General features: G+C 46.6%; 1 protein-coding gene across 2 annotated transcripts in view; it reads right to left on the bottom strand.

The window, feature by feature from the left end:
* Positions 1–24,771, bottom strand: part of LOC119373230 (ribosomal protein S6 kinase alpha-5) — a 225,243-nt gene that overhangs the window by 105,904 nt on the left and 94,568 nt on the right. The window contains exon 1 of one of the 2 annotated variants that reach the window (XM_037643241.2): positions 4,372–5,334. The exons of the other annotated variant lie outside the window; for it this stretch is intronic. Coding sequence (XP_037499169.1) covers positions 4,372–4,444 — 73 coding nt within the window. The 5' untranslated portion in view covers positions 4,445–5,334. Of the gene's footprint in view, positions 1–4,371; positions 5,335–24,771 lie in introns of those variants that run through there. 2 annotated transcript variants of the gene reach the window in all.

Raw genomic sequence — 24,771 nt, 5'->3', positions numbered from 1 at the left:
AAAACCCCACTTTATCGATGTCTACATCTTGATCGGCAAAAATTACGACGAACCAAAGAGTCGCGGAAGTTGCCAACAACTCCGAAGTGAACGGCGCGGCGGCAAGGCGAGGTCGCGACCTCAAGAACAACGACCACGTCCTCTAATCGAACGTAAGAAAAATATGAAAAAAAAATGAGAGGGTTTGGAAAGACCGCACCGACTAACGGTGTTCCCCCGCAACAACCGATTCCCAGACATTGCCACACTGCACAACGCCTTTTACTACTCTCTTTTATTTTTCTTCATTTCCCTCTCTTTTCTTCATTCCTTAGACCGCGCCTTCACTACAAGCATCTTTTCTCATTGATCGAACCTCTTGAACACCCCCACCCCTCCTCCCGAAATCCTCACCCCCCCCCCCCCCCCCGTACCCATCGGTGTTGCTAACAGACTTTCGCTAGAGACGAGCACCACGATATATTGTCCGAGAACACTCAAAAAGCAGCAATAATAAAGAGACCAGCAAGAATTTCCATCGCCTCGGGAGATGGGCGAAATAACTAAGCAAGCCCCAAAAAAGACAGGGCGCAGAAAAAGTTTCGAAATCGCCGGCGAAGCGAGCGCGGAGTCGGAGTCAATGAGCGGTAAAAAAAACCAAGGGCGAGAAAAAGGGAGTAAGACGAAAAAAAAAAAGAAAGCTTACACCCAACTACCCCCTCCCCTCCTATTTTGCTTTCTGCTCACGGGTGTTTCTATTACACTTTCTACAAATGAAAGGGAAAAAAAGACAGTCAATGAGCAGTAGAAGAAAAACAAAGGACGAGAAAAAGGAGTAGTACGAAACAAAAATTTACACCATATTCCGTCCCCTCTCCCACTCCGCGTACCGGTGTTTCTACTACGCTTTCTACAAACGAAAGAGAGAGAAAAAAAAGGAGTCAATGAGGGCCAATACTATAATGGGAGTCAATAAAAGAAAAGAAGCGACACCTCGAACAGCCAACCTTCAACTTGCTGTGCACTGGAACTTGTCAACGAACGGAAACGAGCGTCAGTAGAAGAGGGAGTAAAAAAGGGGGAAAATAAAAAAAAGTGGAGTCAATGAGCTCGAAAACAAAAGGGAGTCAAAAGAGAGACCACGAACACCGCTACCCGCATTCCTTCCTCCTCCACTGCCATTCCCTCTCTCCACTTGCAGTGCACCGTTCCTTTTCGACAAACGGAAAACGCAGAGGAGACCATGGGGCAGGGGGTAAGGGGGGAGAGAGAGACTCCGAGGCGGCGATCGCGGAGGAGAGGAGGAAAAGAATGAGGAGGAAGGAAAACTCGGGCAACGCACTCTCGCGAGAGCCTGGAGGTCGCCGAACGACATTGACGAAGAAGAACGGAGACCGGTGGCTGGGTGGCCATCTCGGAGTCCGCGCTCGTCTCGGAGGCCTTTTTCTGGCTCCGAGCCGTTACCCCCCCGCCCGGTGACGGGTATCGCAATGTGTTTTCTGGTCGTTGCCTTTTGCTTCGATCCGTACCGCGGATAGCTCTTGGCACACGGAGCCGAAAGAAGCTGTCGCTCCGCGCGTTTGCTAAGAGGTGCAGCAGCGTTTCGTAAGACGCACTAACATTGTGAATGACCTTGTTTTACACAGTGGTGCACTGAATGACATTGTTGTACAGCCATTTTGCACTGCACATATTCCAGTATCGACTGTGGAGTCGTGGACAATGTGAAAGTGAACGCCGAATTCGTGTTCTAGCAAAGATTACTCGTGATGTACGGTTACGAATGTGACGTACTGATTTGCAGTAGGCACACTTGAACTATTTGGCGCTTGCTAACTGCGTTTAGCCGTTGTGACGTATTCGAGGTAATTTATGTGTTCCCTTACACAGTGTTCACGACTCTCCGAAGTGCGAGCGCTCCTGCGCCCGCAGTGAGCTGATTTCAAGTGTACGTGAGACATTTGTCTGGTACATGCACACCTTTTTCCTAGCTCGTTTTCTTTTTTAAGACTTTCTACGCAGCGTTTGTCAAAGAGAAGCAATGACGAGCATTTCCCATGATGCCAACCCACCATTTCACAAGCTCTTAATCAAATTAAAATAAATGTAAAGAGCGCTAAATTAAACAGCGAATGTTGGTGACGAACCAATCGCCGCGAGAGGCACTACATGCACATATATCAGTGCATGATCACGGAGCGACGCAAGAATCTATAAAATAGAGCTCTGTTATGCATACAAGGCAGAGTCGAACTAAAATGCATCGGAGACAAAGGTTCCCAATCCGAGCATTTTTGACAAAGCTAGCGAGGCCGAAGATTCGCGCAGATTCTGTTCCCTGTTGTCCAGCGCAAAAACGGCACGCAATAACATACTCTATGATGAGTCACCTTTGCTATTTTCTGTTGGTGTTGTTTTGGGAGTTAAGAAAAGAGTCATCGGGGTATCGCAAAAACGCGAACACAGCGTGAAAACGTCAACAGAAGATGGGGAAAGAAAGGCAAAAAGCGAATGAATCGATTGCAAAACGTATGCCTTTACAGAGAGAGAGAAAAAAATAGATAATGAGGTAGTTTGCGCTGGAAGCGTTATTGCGACATCGACTCCGAGGGAAAACCCGCCGCAGTGCGCCAAGATGGACCGACATCTTGACACAATAAGAACTCAACGTAACCAGAATGCAGACGTTAACCTGGTTAAAACAAAGAGAAACAGGAAAAGGTTGTCCTTTACGCTTGCCTGGCAAAGCAACCGGCTAAAGCTAAACACACGCGCGATGAAGTAATAATGAGAATTGTTGGTGTTTTACGTCCCAAAACCACGATACGATAACGAGGGACGCCGTAGTGGAAGGCTCCGAAAATTTCGACCACCTGGGGTTCTTTAACGTGCAGCTACATATAAGTACACCAGCCTCTAGCATATGCGCCTGCATCGAAATGCAGCCGGGTTTCGATCCCGCGACCTTCGGGTTAGAAGTCGACAAACAACACGTTAACTACGCTAACAACAAAAAATAACAGCACAGAGTTAATGTTATACCTCCACTTGCCCGTCAAAACAACCTATACTAAACCTAAAACACTACGTGATGACGTCAAAACGTTAACAAAACGCACTTCGTTAACTTTTTTTTTCCTCAGCTCCGGACACCCATTCGCATCCGGTGTCCCAACCTAACGCAGTCGCAACGATAAAGAAAACAATAGAATTCGCGTAAAAATACAAACTACGTCGGTACGACAATACTGCAAACTAGATCCTGAAAGGTAAAAAAAAATATAAAGAACGTTGTTTTTGCAGAGCGCAGGTCAATCGTCCTGGCTTTGAACACCACAGTATGTATAAACGGGAGAAGCCTACGACAGCACAAACGTCCAAACCCCTCTCCATCTTTCTCAGAATCGTAGACGTAAACAACCAGGTTGCCTGACCCCGATAGTTGCATAAAAAGCGCGAAAGACGACGAAGAAAGCAAAAAAAAAAAGGAAAAAGAAAGACATAGCACGCGCGCCTATGCTGCTTGCGAAAGATACACGAGCGAACCTCATCACAACAACTTAGTTGAACTTTTTTTTTCCCGTCTGCTACACTCACAACCGCAACACACAAACCAACGCTCGAAACAACTGGCTTTTCAGCTGTCAACGTGCAACAGGCACGCGGCAACAAATGAATATAAAACGAACGTCAAACTCCCTGATTGAGTCGAGATATATACATATATATATGTAACAGAAAATGTTTCATCAAAACTGCTCCAGTGTCAAACGGTGGCGGCGTCTTTAAAAAAAAGCGTGCGTTCGCGAGACGCTGCGAACGTCACAAAGAGAACGCAAGTGACGCTCGGAAGGAACGACGCAGCTTTGACGTCCGACTCGCCGATGCGGAGGAATCGCAAAAAATTATAAATTCAAATGAGGCGCACGAAACGGCGATGGAATTTTTGTCGGTGAAGAGTGCGCTGATTGATAGCGAAGCCTCCCCCCCCCCCTCCTCACCCTATCTATAATTACACGAGCTATTTGATTTAAGCTTGCTCCTCGCGTTAATGTCAAGGTCGGTCGTGCAGGAAACAAAGCTTCAATTTCGCGGTGGTTAGAAAAGCGAAACCGAGCGAATACAAGACGGGTTCAGATAATCTAAAGCGAAACGCAAATAAAAGGACAAAATTTCGAGGGAAAATAGAGATAAAATAGGATGACATCTGGGCAAGTTGATTGAATTGCATGGTATTTGGAACAACAGCGCAAGGACAGCACAAAGGACCAGGACCACAAACTCAGTTGCAAGTACAGCGTCGTATGCGTCTTCTCTTCCTTGGTCCTGTCTCCTGCGCTGTTGTTCAAGTACTAAGGATAAAAGGACAGTTTTGAAAGAAAAACAACTCACCGGAATCCTTTCGCAGGACGTAGGATGCGGTGCGACAGTTGTCACTCCACGGTGATGACTCTTCGAAACGCATTCCTGTTTTCGAGGCGAAAGCACACCGGATACCACGAGCAGGATTCGAAATAACAATTAACAAAAGTCCAGTCGAAGGACGGAAAGATGCCACCGGTAGTTGTAGTTAACAACTCCTAAACGACGGTTTGGTTTTTCCACGGAGTTGTTGCCGCAGCTCCAAAGAGAACGGTTTATCTCCAAACACACGACACGGAAACAAACCAACCAATCAGGTGAGGAGGATAACGTCACGAAACAACTTGTTGAACCGATGTTCCCTTCGTTCAGTCAATCAACCGTAAAAGAAGGAAGACGACGATTTAACGACTGTAATCAGGGGAAAACACCACACCGTTATCCGTCACGAACCGATATCGTCACAAAATATAAATAAAAAGATCGACGGCAAAAGTTGACGACGTTGGTGTCAAGTGTGTTCTTTTTTTCCTTCAAGAACTCGGCCAGTAGTAAACGCCTTCCAGTGACGGAAAACACACGCGCGAACACTCACACACCGTTAAAAAAAATTAAAACACCCGCGCACGCAAATTGGTCTTGTTCCTTTCCTGTAGTACCGCTTTTTTTTTTTTCAACGCCGGAAGTAGAAAGGTCCCGCGGAAGTAGTATCCGGTCGGCCGTGCGACGAGAGAAGAAGAGCACTAGCGTCGTTCGTTAGACACGACGACGACGAAGAAGCGGCGAAGTCGTCGACGAGCGGAGATACAAGAATGCCACGCATCACGCTCGCCTGACCAGCTGCTGCCGTTTCCAGCGCACGACACAGCGTCGTCGACGGTACACGCGGCGGAGCGCCGCCGACGTTAGTAGAAAGACGCAGAGCACACGCCAAGCGCACTCGCTCCCAGAGTTCTCAGCTGCTGCCGCTACTACGCGCGTGCTGGCGGCCGTCTTTGCACTGACTGAACACCGGCGGTGTAGCGAGCGGCGGCGGAGGTCTTTTCCCGATGGAGAGAGAAAATGGGAGAGGATGTAGGAAAGAGAAGCGAGAGAGGGCGGGAGAGAAGAAACAGAGCGCGAAGAGAGGTGAGAGAGGAGGAGTGGGGGAGGAGAGAGAAGCCAACGACCTTGCTCCGTTGGCACTGCTCGGCTCGACGGTCGACCGACAAGGGAGTTTTTTTGGAGGAAAAAAAAGAAAAAAAGCGCGAGGGGAAAGGTTGGTTGTTGGCCCGTTTGGGTGGCGGTGGGGCTTGTGCTCCTGTTGAAAAGAACCGTTGCGGCGTCTTCCACGATAAAGTGAAGCGATGCCGATTTTGAGCGATGTGTTTTATTTCCCCTGACAGCTTAATTATGACTTAATACGAAAGACGGATAATTTTTTCGATGGGCTCGTTTCTTTGTTAAAGGGATAGATATTAGAGCAAAGAAACAAAGATTGAAAAAAGAAGTATTAGGCAGCAGAAAGGTCGGGCGCTGATGTGTCATTATTCACGACCTGTCTATGTTATTCACGATCAAATAAATCCAACTGACAGTTAGGCCAAGGATAGCATAGGGAACATTAATTGCTGTCTTTAACTGCAGCGCAGCTATTATAACCTAAATTGAAATTAATTAAAGTGGAACAAAAGAAAACACCCTTTCCGTCGGTGGGATCCGAACCCACAACCTTCGAATGCTGTCGCACAAACTTCAACTTGTCGAGTGAGGTTGCAAGGGGGAGACAACTTCCATGTCACATCTTCACAGTGCATTTTGTCTTCGCGCTCTAGAGTGCCCCGCCACGGTGGTATAGTGGTTATGGCGCTCGACCGCTGACCCGAAGGTCGCGGGATCGAATCCCGGCCGCGTCGGCTGCATTTTCGATGGAGGCGAAAATGTTTCAGGCCCGTGTACTTAGATTTAGGTGTTAAAGAACCCCAGGTGGTCGAAATTTCCAGAGCCCTCCACTACGGCGTCTCTGATAATCATAGCGTGGTTTTGGGACGTTAAACCCCAGATATTATTATTTATCTTCGCGCTCTAGAGTATGTCTTGATTAGTACGTGCGTCGACTAGCTAAGCCACCGGTTATTCTTGCAAACGAAATAACCGAGTTTGACGAATGCTCGCCCAGTCGGGATTGCTCGTTGCCGGAGTGCACACGCAAACTACGGCCTCCGATGCCGTCGAAATCCGAGGAAGCGATCACAGAGGCCCTGCTGGGTGAGAGAGTGCGGTGAAGTGGCCGAACCAGGCGACAGGTGGCACCACGGCGCACCGCCACCTCCTCTCCCTTTTGGTTTTTGCTTTCCCTTTCCCCTCCACTTTCCTCTGTATCACACTGGCGCACTTTGCATTGTCCTCTGTTTCGTAATTCTTATTCATTTTTTTTTTCGTTTCGTGTAGGAGCGGAGGTAATCGTCTCCGGGAACGAGCGGAGGCGTTACCGTTTTGCTTTTCTTTACAACCTAAGCGCTGGATTTAAAAGCCGGGTCATCATCTCTCGGACGGCTCTCGCATAAGTTAATGCAACCGGCGGGCGAAAGAAATAAAATGAATAACCGAGTTGATAATGATAACGTGAACACGTGCGCCGAATGAGGCGCTCAGTTCGCCTAATAATCTCGCTAGCGAATCTGTTTGCATAAGCGTGCTGTATTTTTCACACAAATACGGACTGTGCTGCCTACGACCGGCCTGACAAGCTGCGAAGACATTTTGCCGCCGATTGCGTCTTTTCACAATCACACTCAGACACGTAGGCAAGGGAGGGGGGGGGGGGGGCAGGAGGGACCGCCTCCCCCTCCCCGCCCGAAATTCGTCCAGCCTTCTATATTCCCGGGCAACCTTTTTTTTTCTTTTTGCCATGGAAAGACTTCCTTTCGAACAATTAGGCCTTGGGCCACCCCGAAAAAAGAAATCCCGGCTACGTGCCTGATCACACTGCTAATCCTGATGACGGCATCACACTACAGAATATACCAAAAGGGGTGGGAGGGAGGGGGGGAGGTTTAATCGAGGGCTCGTTTCTTTTGTTAGACACAAGCTAATGAGACCAAGAGACAATGAAGCTAGGGAAGGACATTACTTGTATGTTTTAACTGTAGTATAAGAATTATTACATAAACTGTCACACTATCAACAGACCACCGCATTGCCCAAATGCCACGCTCTTGAAAAAGAGTATCAGTATCGTAAATAAAGAAAACATAAAATGTTACGGCAACATGGTGTAACAATTCGCATGTTCCGCTGGCAACCTCCGCAAGTTCAACTCAACGACTCATTTTCGGGGAAAATCCGTCTAGATTCCACTTAACTACGGCAGGGCTCACAATCATACATAGAAGTTTTGCCAAGTAAAAGCCCAGATATTTTTTTCTGAACAAAAGAAATTTCTCTATTTTTTTTCCCTCTCCATAATATCGTCAACACCAGAGTTGCCGGAAGATTACTACATTTTTCTTATTCTTGAAAATATTTTTATTATATTAAACTCGGACTAATTTGAAGGGAAGACAGAAAAATATAACCGTAATTAATAATAATAATAATAATAATAATAATAATAATAATAATAATAATAATAATAATTGTTGGGGTTTAACGTCCCAAAGCCACGATATGATCATGAGAGACGCCGTAGAGGAGGGCTCCGGAAATTTCGACCACCTGGGGTTCTTTAACGCGCACGTAAATCTAGTAGGCGCACAGGCCTCTAGCATTTTCGCCTCCATTGAAAATGCCTCCGCCGCGGCCGGGATTCGATCCCGGGACCGTCAGGTCAGCAGTCAAGCACCATAACCACTAGACCACCATGGCGGGAACCTCAATTATTTTCTGCAACGAAAATACATGGGAGAATACGCGCTTGAAAGAAAAATACATGTTTGTTTTTCGCATATATTCTCCAGGGTAGTTTTGATACTGTTCCTAGCACGTTTGCCAGAGCATGAGTAATGTTACTCGTCGACTCCCCAAACGTGTGTTTGATTTCAACGCTCGACTACGCAGTCATCGACAAAGGCGCTATTAGTGAGCGTCAGTGGCGCTAAAATAATATATTTGCAGGAAGAACGTGAATAAGCAGGAAAACCCGACAAGCGGCTGAAACATTTACATACTTATGCTTACACTCTAAGAAAAAAAGGTGTCCATTGACTCTGCTTTGCTAAACATGTGACTCTCCCATGTAGTATAACTCTCTTTAAGGAGGCACGCTGACTCTCTTTAGGAGAGTCATGGGATGAATGACTCTCTTTGAAAAGGCACGCTCTCTTTTCGAGAGTCGTGCGTCTCACGACTCTCCAAGAGTCACATGTGTAGTAAAGAAAGGTCAAAAGACACCCCCCCCCTTTTTTTTTTAGAGTGTATTGTACGCGGAAGGAGCAATCCTGGTCGACATATACAAAGCAGACACCGCACCGCTACGAATGTAATGGATAAACCAAACTCCTTCGCACGCAGCTGGACAATGTCGTGCACCAGCTTGCACATAGAAAAACTCTTCAACAGCAACAACATGGACATAACAAAACAGCCGCTCGAGTTCCTGGAACTCTCTGAGCTCATCCATATATGTACTCCTGGAATTGAGATAAACGGTTGCCTATCGTGTCGCTGATGAGTCATCTCCCGAATGCAGAATATAAGCCGTGAAAGTCGGAGGACGCACGACCTTATAAAGGCTCCGCGCAGATAAGTACGCTTGCGCTGCCTATCAATGATCTCATCTACGCGGCTTCTCAAAAAGAAAAAAATGAAGAAAGAAGAAAAGTGGTGCGGGGAACGAAGCATTACACATAAAGGCTTGCATATCAGATTAATCACCGCCGAAAACTAAGCGAATCATTCCCAACATCACCTCCCCCCCTCCCCCTCCTCTTTTTATCACCTACACCATCCTTCCCGATAAACAAGCTTTCACTATCGCACGAATAAACTAGAATTGACAGATGTATCGTCATACAGGCTCGGAAATTAATGCTGGATATCGAACATATATGCGAGTTCCCATTAGGTCTTACCGTATCATCTATGAGGGTAGCAACAAAGGCGGCACCAGTTTTTTTCTTTAGTTTTTTTTTACTGGGAGGGGGGGGGGGCACGATAAGCGAGTTCCTTCGGCAGGGAATGGAGGCGTGTTTTGACTACGACCACCCCCCTCCCCCTCCGGTTCCGCCTCACGCTTTTTGAGGGCATGACACACGATAACTAACACTGACACACATTACATACAGCTGTACCTCGCGTCCTGTTCCGGCAAACTCCAAGCTCATAAAAACACACACATTACCACACTGGTCGTGGGAGGCGCGACTCTCGGATCAGGCCTTGGGAAGCCAACTGGCAACCCTGGACCAGGCCCGGCGAGCTGCAATAGCCAGTGGAGCACTGGACGAAGGGCCCCACGCACTTTAGGTGTTAATTAAGGAATAGTTAATAAACGTTTATTCTCTCTATGTACACGGTGTGCCTCACTACAACTCAAACTCAGCGAAATTTGGCTTCGGAGAGTTCACTAGGACGTAGCCAAGGGGGTGGTCTGAGTGGTTCAACATCCCCCCCCCCCCCCCGCCCCCCGGAAAAAGATTTCTGGCTACGCCCCTGACTCGGACTCGATCCAAGAAAAGTCTGCTCAACTTATACGCTCACTCGGAGTCAAGCTCCTCAAGATCAGACTCGAACTCAAGGGTCAGGCGTGAGTGAGACTGAGTGAGTCAAGTAATGAGTAAGCGTGCCGACCTATGCGAATTGATTGCAATCATCAGCAGTACAGGCTAGTGTGTGAGTGAGTGCGTGCGGCATGCCTTTTCAATCGACGACGCAGCAGCTATATATACATTTAAAATGATCTACGGCTTTCATTAATTAGAACGAAATAATAAAAATAGGTGTTTTTCTCAAAAAGTCAAGGTTTTCAGCAAGTGCCCCCCCCCCCCCCCCCGAATAAAATTCCTGGCTACGGGCCTGCAATACGCACACGCTTTTTGCATTAATTAGTTATCTGCATGACACGCGCATGACTGTAGAAACTGAAATTGTTTATTTGCCATCTTGTATGGTTACAAAGTACAGATGGGGATATTGTAAAATAAAAAAAATGTCCTCGAACAGCTTGATGGGTTACGGAAGGAAACTGTATACCCTTAAATGCCCGAACGGCGGTTAGAAAGGGTTCCTCGGCGACTCGGAATGTCAGAAACTCGCCCAGAAGGCGGTTGTGTTTCTAGGATGACATTCCTAAAGTATTGCGAAACCAACTCGTGCGAAAACAGCGCACGCAGACTTCAAAGGAAAAAAAGAGTAAGTACTCGATTGAATTTTAATAGACAACAGCGACAGATAAAGGGCGCCTCAGCAGGTGGCTGAAGTGAAAGAAAAGAAAATATCGCCGCCCAGGCACATACTCTATACCAGCGAAGCTGAAGAGTGCGGCCCCGGTGTTTATCATTGAGTTAATCCCGGCAGTTCGCTGCAATGTCTTTCTCGGTTATTGGTTATGTCGGTCCAGAAATGGTGTTTGCAGCCCGTGTGTGTTCCCTTGTTCATTTTTATTGCGCCAGTGGCGAGCAGTGGGGTTTGCCCAATTTCTCTGGCACATGCATGCTAGCAGTCTTTGCGCACATGCCGGGACCGAGGAATTTCGGTTTCGCTTAGCCATACACCGCTCCAGTGTAAAAAGTTGTGCTGAATTATAGATTATCGCATTTTATTCTTGTTGTTCACCAGCTTATTCGCACGCATGCACAATTCACGTTACCGCTTTCAAATTTCCCATGTTCCTTAATCATCATCACCGGCCTATTTTTTCCCCGTACACTGCAGGACGAAGTCATCTACTGATGATCTCCAAGTTAACCTGTGTTGCGCTATCTCATTCCACTTGATGACTAAGATATTTTCGAATTTCATCGCCATCCCATGGGCTGCGCTTGCCATTCCGCGTCACCTTTTTCATCGCTGGTTATCTGTTGTATGCATCACGTGACCCAACCAAACCCACTTCTTTTTTTCTTTCTCGTATGTAAACTAGAACAACGGAACGCCCGTTGGTCCTTGGGTCAACATTGCATCGGTGTTCCGTACGTACCTAAAATATTTAGCAAATAAACGACCTTCAAGTTTCCGTCTTCCCCTGAATGAAAACAACTTGACCTCTGCCTTATTCTTATTCTGTCAACTTCCGTTTTGGTTGGGGGAGAGGGTACGAAGCACTCACATACGCGCGCTAAGGTATAGGCAGTTGGCGCCTTGAAGAGGAGAAGACCGTAGTTGCCGCCGAAACGTCGGTTCCAGCGACAACTCCTGTTCAGGGATTACAACAGCGAAGATGTTTAAATTATCGGTGACTTGTGCTCCTTCGTACAAAGCTCCACGGGTGGGTATGCGCCACAGGTATAGGGCAAGACCCACTACCGAGTACATCAGGTGCGAGCGTTAAACGAAAACTCTGCTCGGCGAAGTGGAGCACGCGAAACACGTGAAAGAGAGAGAGAGAGAGAGAAGCCTGAGAAAAAGAAAGAGAGAGACAGAAAGATAAAAAGAAAGAGAAACAAACAAAGGGATCGAAGCAGAGAGATAGGGAGAAAGAAAGGGAACAAAGATAGAAAGGTCGAGGAGAACGAAATAGATAGTGACAGAAAAAGAAATAGGAAAAGATACAAGAAACAGAGAGAAAGAGAAAGAAAGAGAAGAAAGAAATAACAAAAAATAAAGCGAAACTGAAGGCCACCCAGCTCTGCTCTTTCAGGCTTGGCACCACCTGTGCGAAGCTGGTATAATATTTTTTTTTTCACCTCTAAACCATTAGTAACACATGTAGCAATACACAATTTTTCCCGCTCAGAAGGATCAATAAGGGAAGCGATGAAAATAACGACACCTTCCAGCTTGAACGAGACGCAAGACAGTCTGCAATACGGCAGCCGCAGGCGAGATTGCATCGCTAACATCTTGAGACTCGGAATGTCTCCATATATCAAGCACCGACCGCAGAAATATTGACATTTCATGTTCTTTGTCTTCTTGGTTCCACGTGCGTTCTCAGCCCTTTTACCCTCTCCCAGCTTTCTTGTTTCGTTCTTCTCTGGGATTCAAGTGATGCGGTAAGCTTGAATCAGACTGCATACATACCTCCATCAATCATACACTGCGCAGGACTGCGGTGAAACAAATCGAACGCGGCGTGTGTCGACACTATAGCGCGTACGTTAGCACGCGCGAGATTTGCATGCATACGAATGTCGCGAACGACTATAAAGTATAGGAGCGGAAACGCAAAGAAGAGATATGAAAAAAAAAGACAATATGATTACGAGTCACCAGGGAGGTTAACAACAACAAAAACAACATTCTGAAGTGGGATCCCTCGCAAAGCCTTACAGGCAAAAATGAAGCCAGCGTCTGCCCTCCAATAATCTCGGAAACGTCACTTTTTCGGGTGGTGTCCGCTTAGATATCAAATGCTATTGATCTGTAATATATATGCTAGGTTAATTGTGAAATAAAAGATCGCTGTTCTCGACGAAATTAACACAACGGCATCAATATCGATGACTTGATCTTCAGTAATATTTGTGAAGACTTTAGACTACCAAGGAAGCCAGTAACACAAAGGCGCAAATTGAACAGTATCTGTCCAGAATAATTCGCCATATCAAAATTGTTTGGCGGGAGAGGACAACGCTACCTTTTTCGTCGCCGAGCGCTGACGTTTTAATTGGTGCTTCAACTAAGATGGCGGCCGCCCTCTTTTGGGAGAGCGGCTTCACTCTTGAGGCATAATTTCGACTCCAGCAATTCCTTTTAAACCTCCTTGCGAGGCAGATCGTTGTAGGTAGGGCACTACGGATGACATTTAGCGCTTTTTGGTCCAATTCGCTACGGCTGCTCGACTCTCGTGGTCTGTAGTCCCCAGGAGTGACTCCCACGCTTCTTGGGCGTCACTTCTGAGGACTCCTAAGAAGCGTGGAAGTCAGTGCCATGCTCCCAAGAAGCTTGTGAGTCGGCGGAATAAAGGAGTGCGAAGCCAGGAAGGAAGGCGCGTTGCATTTCCCATTCACAAGCGCCTTCCAACGAGCCCTGTTGCTCTATACCTGTGCAAACCTCTGCACACGCGAAATTCGCTATAGAGCAGGAGGCAAAAAGATATCCGAAAAGTTAAGCCAGAAAGGCAGCGAGTGGGAAACAATAGCAACAACAACAACAAAAGTACGTCTGAATAAAGCGAATAATAGGACATGTTTACTAGCGAAAAAGACGAGGACGAGAAGAAGGAATACAGGACAACGCTAGGCCTGTACTTCATGGGTCACTAAGTAGTTGTTCAGAGCAAAGGTGTAAAGCCTTGCCTTGAACGTAGAAATGGCTAATAGGTTGACGTAGGTAATAGAAGGATTAACACATAAAAAGGGTGGAAGAACAGGGCCCATTCTATTGACAAGTGAAACATTTAAGGCGGAAAGTTGGGCTAGTCTCGTCCTCGTCTTTTTCGCTAGTAAACATGTCCTATTATTCACGTTACCAACTAGCCCAACTTTCCGCCTTAAATGTTTCACTTGTCAATAGAATGGGCCCTGTTCTTCCACCCTTTTTATGTGTTAATCCTTCTATTACCTACGTCAACCTATTAGCCATTTCTACGTTCAAGGCAAGGCTTTACACCTCTGCTCTGAACAACTACTTAGTGACCCCTGAAGTACAGGCCTAGGCGTTGTCCTGTATTCCTTCTTCTCGTCCTCGTCTTTTTCGCTAGTAAACATGTCCTATTATTCACGTTACCAACTAGCCCAACTTTCCGCCTTAAATGTTTCACTTGTCAATAGAATGGGCCCTGTTCTTCCACCCTTTTTATGTGTTAATCCTTCTATTACCTACGTCAACCTATTAGCCATTTCTACGTTCAAGGCAAGGCTTTACACCTTTGCTCTGAACAACTACTTAGTGACCCCTGAAGTACAGGCCTAGCGTTGTCCTGTATTCCTTCTTCTCGTCCTCGTCTTTTTCGCTAGTAAACATGTCCTATTATTCACGTTACCAACTAGCCCTACTTTCCGCCTTAAATGAATAAAGCGGACTGCAGAAAAGTGGGCGACAGCGTGGGTCAAGGAATAATCATGAGTCAACCCAGAATAATCATGGTCTAATGGTTATGGTGCTCGAACGCTGACCCGCGGCTCGCGGGATCGAATCCCGGCCGCGGCGGCTGCATTTTCGATGGAGGCGAAAATGCTTGAGGCCCGTGTGCTTTAAGAGATTTAGATGCACGTTAAAGAACCCTAGGTGGTCGAAATTTCCGGAGCCCTCCACTACGGCGTTTCTCATAATCATATCGTGGTTATGGGACGTTGAACCCAAACAATTATTAATAAGCCTGGGTGGCGGATATTCTAGTAGACATCAAGCGAGAGGAATGGAGCTGAGCTGGCTACGTAATGCGTAGAACAGACAACCGGTGGACGGTAAGAGAAACAGAATGGTTGACAAGGGATGGGAAACGCAGTCAAGGAAAGCAGGGAATTAGATGGAGTTGCGAAACTAAGAAGTTCGCGGCGATAAAATGGAATCAGCTCGCAAGGGATAGGGTAGACTGGAGGTCACTGAGACTGGAGGTCACTGGGACTGGGACAAGGGTAGACTGGAGGACACTGGGAGAGGTCTTCGTTCTGAAATGGACAAACCGTAGCCTGACAATGATGATGATTACAGATAAAGCGAACGGGAACGCAGCAAAGGCAACACAGGTGTATTGCAGTAAGCACCAGGAGACAATATCCAAGCAGAGAGAGAGAGAGAAAAAAAAATACAGTAAACGACCCTGATGTCACTCGTGCCGCCGCTGGACGAAAGAGCTTTCCAATAAGGACGTATAAGCGACAAAACGTGCCGCTCGCGACAATGGATGGACAGGCACGGGGAATCCCGGAAATGAGGCACTTCGCAGTACAGCTGTTCCGGAACCGGGGAGGGAGAGTGACAATATGACTATAGAGATGGCGAGGAGGCGCGAGAAATAAAGAGAGACAGAGAGATCGGCGAATAAATGAACAAAAAGATCACTTCGGGGAGAAAGAGCAACCCGGGCGCCCGTGGGACGTAGAAGGAGTAAAAAGGGAGCGATAAGCGGAGGGGAGCAAACGAAAGGGAGAAAAGAGGGGAGTAGCAAGGGTGTTGCTTCACGTGCAGCCTTGGGCGCGTGGCGCCCAAGAGTCTACCGTTCTCTTCCTTCTTTTCACGAGTACGAAAAGAGGAGTGAAAAAGAGGAGAAGGGGGAAACACGCGCGCTCCGGGGATCGCGCGTGCCGCCGGTGTTGCTGACATCGATCGCCGCCGCGTGCGCACAGAGAGCATGTTGCTGCGCGCGTCCTGAGCGTGGCCTCCGAGATGGAAGACGCGTCGCGGAGGGTCTCGGAAGCCACGTAATAAGAGACGAGGGCGCCCGGAAACTGGCGCACAGCAACCGCTCGTGCGCGCGAGAAGTGGTATGATCTGATTGGCCCATCCCACTGGCGACTGGCCCGAGTGGAATGAAAAGGAGGAGAACGCGCAAGCGTAAAAATGCGTCGCGTTTTCTTTCTGGTGCGTGTGCCTCTCCGAAGGTCAGGTACTACATAGTAACTCGTTGCTGTTCGCCCTGCTCCATCGGTTGACTGTATCTAACCGGAACCAATCCGCTGCGCGATGGATCGTTCTTTTCGTTCACTTACCGTTCGACTGTCTCGGACATAGCTGGTCGATTTCTGACGCAAACGTCGTTCGTGTTGCAATTCGTTTTCCTCTCTTCCTGGATCACACGGTTCTTTCTGTCTTTTATGCTACCGGGTCATTAATTAATTAATTCATTCATTCGTGGGTTTATCAAGAATTTCGATTTTCTGGGGAGGGGGTTCATGTGTGCCTGCCTGTAGATTGTAGACGAATTTTTGGGGGGTATTAATCATCCTGAGGAAGGTGTTCGAGAGCTGTTGGGGGTATTCATTCATTCATTCATTCATTCATTCATTCATTCATTCATTCATTCATTCATTCATTCATTCATTCATTCATTCATTCATTCATTCATTCATTCGTAAACAGACGGAACTGTGACGCCGAGGTAGCTCCCAGACGAAATGTGTAAAGAGCGGCCATCCTGCTTTTTATTAAGTTAATCTTTTTAACTGGTGACTCTCTTTCGACATTGGCCTAGTTTCCTTTAACGATCCCTCCAAGCCATCTCAATCCCATTAACCGAGGGCAATTGATCGGCGTAGTTTGTGCCTAAGCGGTTACATAACTAGTATAGCTGCAGAAAAAAATAAGAGGAAATTTTCTTTTCTTTTGTCATTTGTCAGCAGGGTGAGGTATTGGGCCAGTTGGTTTTGCATGTTCGTTTAACTGCGCTGCAGTTACAAGATACACTAGGTTAGGTTCTGCGCGTCTTTCCTAACCTATAGTGTACCTTGAGACTGTAGCGCAGTGTAACGGACATTTTATCATTGTCTGGTGCCCTTTAGCCTGAGATACATGGCAGGAGAGTGACGTCATTCCGTCTAGTCCGTGTATGATGCAATAACTTTGCGTACGCGGTTAACAGTCTCGTCCCTGCCCCGCTTCCGTTTCCGGGAGAGCTCGCTATTCTATATTTAGAGCCTTTCGATATATCCATTTTGGTCCTATATTTAGTACTGTTGTAGCGTCACACATTCCGCTGACTGCGCATGCGCGTAATTGGGCTCTGGTAGGGTACACGGGGAGGGGGGGGGGTTGGAATGGCCATGGTAATACAGTCAACTGAGAAGAAAAAGGAGTTGGCTTTTTCGCCATGCAGTCGTCTTAGGCAAATGCATAGGAGAATGTGTGACCTTTGATCTGCCAGCACTACCTCAGCGTCGGACATACGCGAAGCCGATTGCACGAAGTGCGAAACTCATTTGTTGCAGGAGCGCTTTGTTCCACGTGAAAAGCTGTTCGACCCACGAGCCTCATTTCTTTGTTCTATTCAGCAGCACGTGTACACAGCGGTGCGATGAGCGCGTGTGCGTAGTTAGCTTACGGAAAGGAAACAGTGGCGACACACGGTCGTCGTTTCCACTTAAGAGGGAGTGGACTATTGATGCGGAGAGAGAGGGGGGGAGAGGGGGGAGGGGCGCTCTACCAGGAAGACATGAGCGGATACATGAGCGGATACAAGCGTTTGGGCATGATCGATACGGTATGCAACACTCCCGCAAGCATTTTCTCTCTCTCTATCTCTCTTTTTTTTCTATTCGTCCTCTGCGACACTAATCTCTCGCCCTCCCTTTCCCTCTGTCTCTTTCTCGCAGCATGGCTCGAAATTCGAGGAAGCATAAGTTTTCGGAAGCGCGTGGGACTAGAAGAGCACCTAGTGCATAGGTGAACCGGCGCGCGAAATTACAAATTTCGACATTAAATTCCTCGTTGCTCAAGCACCATTGCGCCGTATATGCGTTCGACGAAGATGTGGCGAAAATTAAAAAAAAGAAAGCCACTATTCACTGCAAACGACGGCACAGTTTCGAAACACGTGGACGACATGTGCCTGGTAGCCGCAGTTAGATTATCACTTGAAAGAAGATTAAGTCGAAATTTACTTCTAAAGCATCCTTCCTCGTAAATATACTACACTGTAACGAAAAAGAAATTATTTGTTGATATTTTAGGTGAGTCCTGACTTGCCCCATATAGTATAACTCTCTTTAAAGATGCGAATTAACTCTCTTCGGGAGAGTCTCGCGCCTTCCACGACTCTCCGAAGAGGGTGTGATGATATTCAAGAGAGTGTTAACGTGTATCTTTAAAGAGAGTCATATACGTGGCAAGTCAGGACACTGAAAGGAGTTACCTGTTACTCTTTTCGGAGAGTCCTGACTTGCCACATATATAACTCTTTAAAGATAAACGCTGACTCCCTTTTATGCAGTCGCGCCTGCCTCCCACGACTATCCTAAGAGAGTATAATGATATCCAAACGAGAGTAAACGTGCACACCCTAAAGGGGGTGCTAAATGTGGCAAGTCAGGACACCGAAAAGAGTTACCTGTTACTCTTTTCGGTGAGTCCTGAATTGCCACATATATAATTACCTTTAAAGATATATGTTACCTCTCTTTGGAGAGTCGCGCCTGCCTCCCAAGACTCTCCTAAGAGAGTATATTGATATCCAAAAGAAAGTTAACGTGTATCTTTAAAGGGGGTTATATATGTGACAAGTCAGGACACAGAAAATAGTAAAAAGTATATTTTTTTTGGGGGGGGGGGGTTGGGGGGGGGAGGTGTATAAGAAAGCGACGTACCATTACAATGAACGTAATCAACCAGATGTAATTAATTAAGTCAGCATATATATTGAAAAAGAATCACAGACAAGCGGCGAAACCGGCTATATACTATATACGATTCCCAGCCCAGCATTCCATGACGCCATCGGTTTTAAACACCTCGTCGTCTGGGCACAGCTAATGACTCTTCGGTTATAATGAACCGCATTAATCTCCAAAGTAGTGCCGAAGGCTGAACTTTTAGGCACGGTTCGAGAAAGACCAAAATACGTGTTTTCACGCTGACTAAACTAGTTAAAGAAAAGGGGAAATTGAAGAAGGGGAACTGAAAGTTACATATTTCCTCACTTCGAAGAAAAAGAAACGAAATATGAGGTTTTAGGTTCCAGGAATCGAGCTCTTACAGCAAGTTAACGATAACAGCTGTATGTATTCATAGAAGAATACGTTAATCAGTCTAAACTAACTTAGTGGTTGGCTTTAGTCTTAGTTTAAATATACACCTCCATAGCTGGGAATAGTTGGAATATAAGGCAGTGTTTCGCCAGCACGACGGGGAGAGACAGTCAGCCAATCAGAGACAGCTGGCGTAATGATGTTCGCTGTATCCCTAGTGTCGTCTGCTCTTTGAAGAAGCAGACAACGTATGCTCTTCTCGTCTGCGTCTTCTTTGATGCCTTTGTCGTCTGCTATTTCCATAAAATTAAAAGAGGAAGACGTTACGAAAGTGGAACACCGTCCGCATCAAACGCACTTCCCCGAAGCTTTCGCCATACAACGTTGCAAAATTATCGCGAAATATAACGCAATAGCGACAGAGGCACGTGTACTCGCGATGTCTAGTTGCGCATTATTATTTCGATGTATTTGTCAGAGTATATACATACTATAATGACGAGACAAAACGCTCACGACAAGGGATGAAGACAGGGAGGACCAATGCCTGGTGTGTAGTCTGGGACCAGTGTTTTGACAACCGAAAAATTGTTCTAAGATTTCGTTACACTTTTCGCGCCCAGTGTTAATAGTGCCGAGTTGTCACAAGTGGTCGTCAGCGATACTAACTTGAATAACACATATCGAGCTAGCTGGTTGCTCATCATAAAGCAAAAAACGGTGAAACTTTACGAAGAAGGACATAAGAAGGGACACGAGTCGCAGGAGCTGACTGAAAGCTGAAGTTTTATTGTTCATAAGCCACAGTAAATATATACAACACGTATGAACAACATCAACAACAGAAAATAGCAGAGGAAGTGGCAGAGACCATGTTAAGGACGAAATGGGCATGCGTAAGACACAAATATAAGAAGATTGTGGTCATTCCCAACCTGCACGGTATTTCGCACAACCCGAGAAAGAAAAAATCAAGGCAGCTTCGCAATAGTGGTGGTGGTGCCAAGCCTGAAGGAAGTGCGGCTGCCTTCTTCGTTTCTCTTTAATTTTCTCTTCCTTTCTCCACTTCTTTCTTTATTTTTCTCTCTCGTCTCTACTATCGCTGTCTTTTTTGTCTCTGTTTATTTCTATTTCTTTCTATCTATCTATCTATCTATCTATCTATCTATCTATCTATCTATCTATCTATCTATCTATCTATCTATCTATCTATCTATCTATCTATCTATCTATCTATCTATCTATCTATCTATCTATCTATCTATCTATCTATCTATCTATCTATCTATCTATCTATCTATCTATCTATCTATCTATCTATCTCTCGCTTCCTCTTTCCTTCAATTTCTTTCTCTTTCTGCCTATATAAATATCTCTCTCTTTCTTTGATTCTCTCTACTTTTGTCTTTCTCTTCCTGTTTTTCTTCCCTTTCATTCTATTTCTATTTCTTTCTATGTTACGCTTTACTCTCTCCACTCCTCCTTTCCCTCCTACTCATTTTTACATATCTCCTCCTGACCCTCACTTCTCTTTCCCACCCTCTTGCTATACTATACTATACAAGGCTATGTTACGCTCCGCAAGCGTGCCTGGATAGCCAAGTGGTTACGATGCTCGCCTTCGTTTCGTGCGCACGCGGGTTCGAATCCCACCTCGTCAAGAATATTTTTTCGGCAAGAATTTCTTTTTCCCTTTTCTTCTATCTCTTTCGCTCTTTCTCCCTCTGTACTCGTTTTCTCACCCATCAGATTTATTGCATCCCACGCCGAACAGATCGGCGCACGTGTTCTGGGAGCGAAGAGGAAGAGGACGAAGACAGCGCGTGCCGGTTCATGATGATGCTAATTATCTGTCGACGCGAAACGGCATAACGAAAGGCTTTCTTTTTTAGATGCGAAGCAGCTTTTGCTCGGGGCTGTGTCCGTCGTCGGTAGTGGCGTCCGCGCTCCACTGCGCATGCGCCTACTCTCTCTCCCACTCTCCTCCTTTACGCAGGTATTCGGTCGCCTTCTCCTCCCCCGCGCTGCAGCCACGCCGCAGCCAAATAGAGCCTGTAACCCACTCTCTCCTCTCCCTCGCCCATTTCATGTGTATATAAGCGCGTGCGCTCGGTCGGCTTCCGTCATTCTCGCTTCGCACCCGTTCAGATGAGCTGTAACGTCAACGTCGGCGCCACTCGTTCATTCGGTGCTAACGGAAAGCAACGCACAAACACAACGTAATGATAACACAAACACTAAATACAAACCTCACACACTAACGGAAACGCCGAGTGAACGTAACGGAAACTTGGTGTGCGCCCCCAATGCTGCTTAGCATCCCCTCATGGTTACCTTGAGCGGGAGGTGGTGTAATTTTTTTTCAGCTCCGGATCGCTTATAAAGCGTGTGCAAACGGGAAAGTCACATGGGCCGTATGTATGACGGCTGCGCCACAAACCGTAGCTATCAGTTCGTTGCTTGTGCTGTAGGCGGCGTTTATGACATTTCCTTGTCTTGTGGCCGCACATACTTGGTTCGAACCGGCAGGTGCCTTAATAAAAGGTTGTCAGGGCACACTTATAATGCGACAGTGCGAACTTCAGGCCATATGGGCATCCACTGCCGAGATTGTGAATGCTGGCCTCAGTTCAGACCGGTGACACAAATGACTCGAGAAATCACAGAGGCCCAGAAAATCGGAAACCTTTCAGACAGCTGCATTAGTATCCCTTCTACAGCCCTTTTCAATAAAGGCCATTGGTCCCTTTACAGCAAATTAGGAGTCCTCCAAGCGACTTAAGCTTCGCACCACTTCGGCACTGTAGCACCACCCCGAAGCCCACTTGTACCCATCGGAAACCGTTCGGTGGCCGGCCTGCATTGAGGATTGATCCCGGTAACTCCGGTATTGGCTTTTCAATACAGAGTTCGCTTTCCTATCGGTGGCTGGATAATCATGGTTCCTTCTTGTTCCTTGCATGGAATGTGTATCTATCAGGCCTTGCTCGTCTTGTTGTACCTTTTTTGTTGTTAGTCAGCACCTGTGCCTCGTGTTCCTTTTGTTGCTCTTCGTAAAGTGTGAGCTTTTTAATATTATTATTATTGCCTTACGTCAGCGATACGACGGTTCTTCGAAAATGCTATTTAACAAAACAATGTCACTAACATTGTTGTTGCTTCTTTCCACCTGCAACATACTTTGGAAATAGTGTGCTGCTTAGGGGGTGAAATACTCTTGGAAAGAGGAAACAGGAAATTCTATGTTTGCCACGAGGGCTTTCCACGAGGCAGTGCCGATTTAGTAACAGAAAAGCCCATAATAAACAGTGCAACCTCAATATAGCCAAAACGGATATGAAGAATCACTAGGTCTGCCGAAGCAAACTAATCCAACAGACAATCAGGAGAAGGAAAGCGTATAGGGAATATTAATTGTTGTCTTTGACTGTGGTGTAGTAATTATGACGTAAGTTGAGATGGATTAAATTGGTCCGAAAATCACCCTTTCGGTCGGTGGGATACGAACCCGCAACCTCCGAATTACGCGACGTGAGTAAGCTAACTTGACGAGATTATTGTAGCGGCTAATACAGGTAGATCAGAGTGGTTAATAGAGGTCTTGCAGACTAAAGCAAAAAAAAAAAAAAAATAGCCGCTATCCCGCCCTGCGAACGTGAATATCCAGCGAAGCTTTATCAAACACCACACATGCGGATGGGGGGGGGGGGGGGGGTATGTTTTATTATTACTTTAGAGTAATGGTAGTGATAATCGCTTTGTGGTCGCAGTGGTAGACCGTGATTGGTTCCGCGACCATTTTCAGCAAGACGAACTTGTTCCTTCCGTACATTTTTGTATTCACACTGTTCTTCTGGTGTCTTTAATATTTGTGGTCTACCCACGGCAGTCTTAGAATAAACTGAATGAGTTGCTAGACGGGTCTCCCTTTTATATATGGAACCCGGAAACCCAAGCGGGGAGAAGGAAGGGCCGTTTGACGTCATTCGAAGCGCTCATGTGAAGTGCAAAGCAGCTGCCACCTAATCTTTACCGGGAACGCGTGGAAGAGTGTTCCCATTGTTCACAGCCCCTTATCATCCAGCATGCGGTTTTGATCCTTGTTTTGTGGTTTTCATTATTGAAACGCATACTGAGCTCTATGCTGTACGCCTGATTCAAAAAAAAAAAAGGATATGCCGTTCGCCAGCAATTGTTAAAGGGCCACTAAACCACCAACAGACGCTCGCCCTCTCCTCTGCGTGCCTTTCCTCTATCGACAACAGCCGTCACGACGTCACCTGTATGATTAGGTGAGGTCGCGAGCAAGAGACGCTGCCAATGGGCGAATAAGAGCCTGTTTTCTGCTAGCAGATGAACGCGCTTCTTGCGTTTCCACCTAGGACGCTGGGGAAGGGCACTCGGAGAGGTGGACAGACGAGACGATCCTCCTTACGCTAAGACAGATCACTAAAACTCTCTATAACGAATCCTCCCTGCTAAGTGCACTCGGCCGCACTGGTACACAAATGAAAACTGCAAGCGGAATGCAGCAGCTGTCTGCATGCTATATAGATCTCTCTACGCGGTCACAACCTAAGAGAAAATGTAGGCTCTGCCCACATAACCACGGTGCGCCTGCCTCTCACCTGTGAAAGACAGTCGTGTTAGCTGGTTTCCGCTCGCATAGTAACGGGACTTTTTATCGGCTAATGTAAATACAACGCATATTAATAGTTAAAGGTTCGTCGTTACTACATGAAACATAACGTTTGGCTGCGCAGCGATGCCAGAATCCCCGATGAAATTTAATAGAACGTTCAAGTTTTCGGCCTATTAAAGTCCACTATTTGAAACATTGGAGAAGTACTTGGCGTCACAGAAATAATAATAATAATAATAATAATAATAATAATAATAATAATAATAATAATAATAATAATAATAATAATAATAATAATAATAATAATATCTGGGGTTTAAGGTCCCCAAAACCACGATATGATTATGAGAGACGCCGTAGTGAAGGACTTTGGAAATTTCGACCACCTGGGGTTCTTTAACGTGCACCTAAATCGAAGTACTCGGGCCTCAAACATTTTCGCCTCCATCGAAATTGCAGCCGCCGCGGCCGGGATTCAATCCCGCAACCTTCGGGTCAGCGGCGTCACAGAAATAAGTGCTATTTGTTGGAGCATTTATGCAAATTCTCGGCGAACAATGATGGCTGTGGGCGGAGTTGACATTCTTTCTTGGGTTGGAACCTCGCATAGCCCGATCAACGTCTGAAAAACTAAACAAACTTTTGTTCTTCATGTCCTCGTCCTTATTGTTGTTTACCATTTTTTAGGGGCGAAGCACGTTAGGGTCTCGGCGTGTCGGCGCACATCGTCGTCTGCTGTAGAGGCGGTCCATTTGCTTAATCGCAAGATAGGGCTTCACCGGCTCAGCGCACGCCGTGTGGCGAGAGAGGGCGCACGGCGCAGGCTACGGAAACGCTCTTTCTGCGATGAACGCTGACTACCAGCTTGCAAGGAGCGAGAACGCGCCCTCGCCCGCGAGAGACAACGCCGACGCAGGCAGCGTCTGCTAGCGAGTTCCCTGATTGAAAAAAACCGAGTGCTCGCGCTGCAGAACCGGTCACCTGCCACCGTGTAAATATAGGCACTGGATCTTGACCTGCAATGTAGTGCCAGTGGGAGATTTCTGTGCGGAGTTGAAGAATAAAGATTCGCAGCGTGCACGTTAA

The sequence above is a fragment of the Rhipicephalus sanguineus genome, chromosome 11 (genome assembly GCF_013339695.2).
Source record: "Rhipicephalus sanguineus isolate Rsan-2018 chromosome 11, BIME_Rsan_1.4, whole genome shotgun sequence".
Lineage (NCBI taxonomy): Eukaryota > Metazoa > Arthropoda > Arachnida > Ixodida > Ixodidae > Rhipicephalus > Rhipicephalus sanguineus.
Note: the sequence above shows the minus strand (reverse complement) of the source record. Positions and strands in the feature narration are given on the sequence as shown.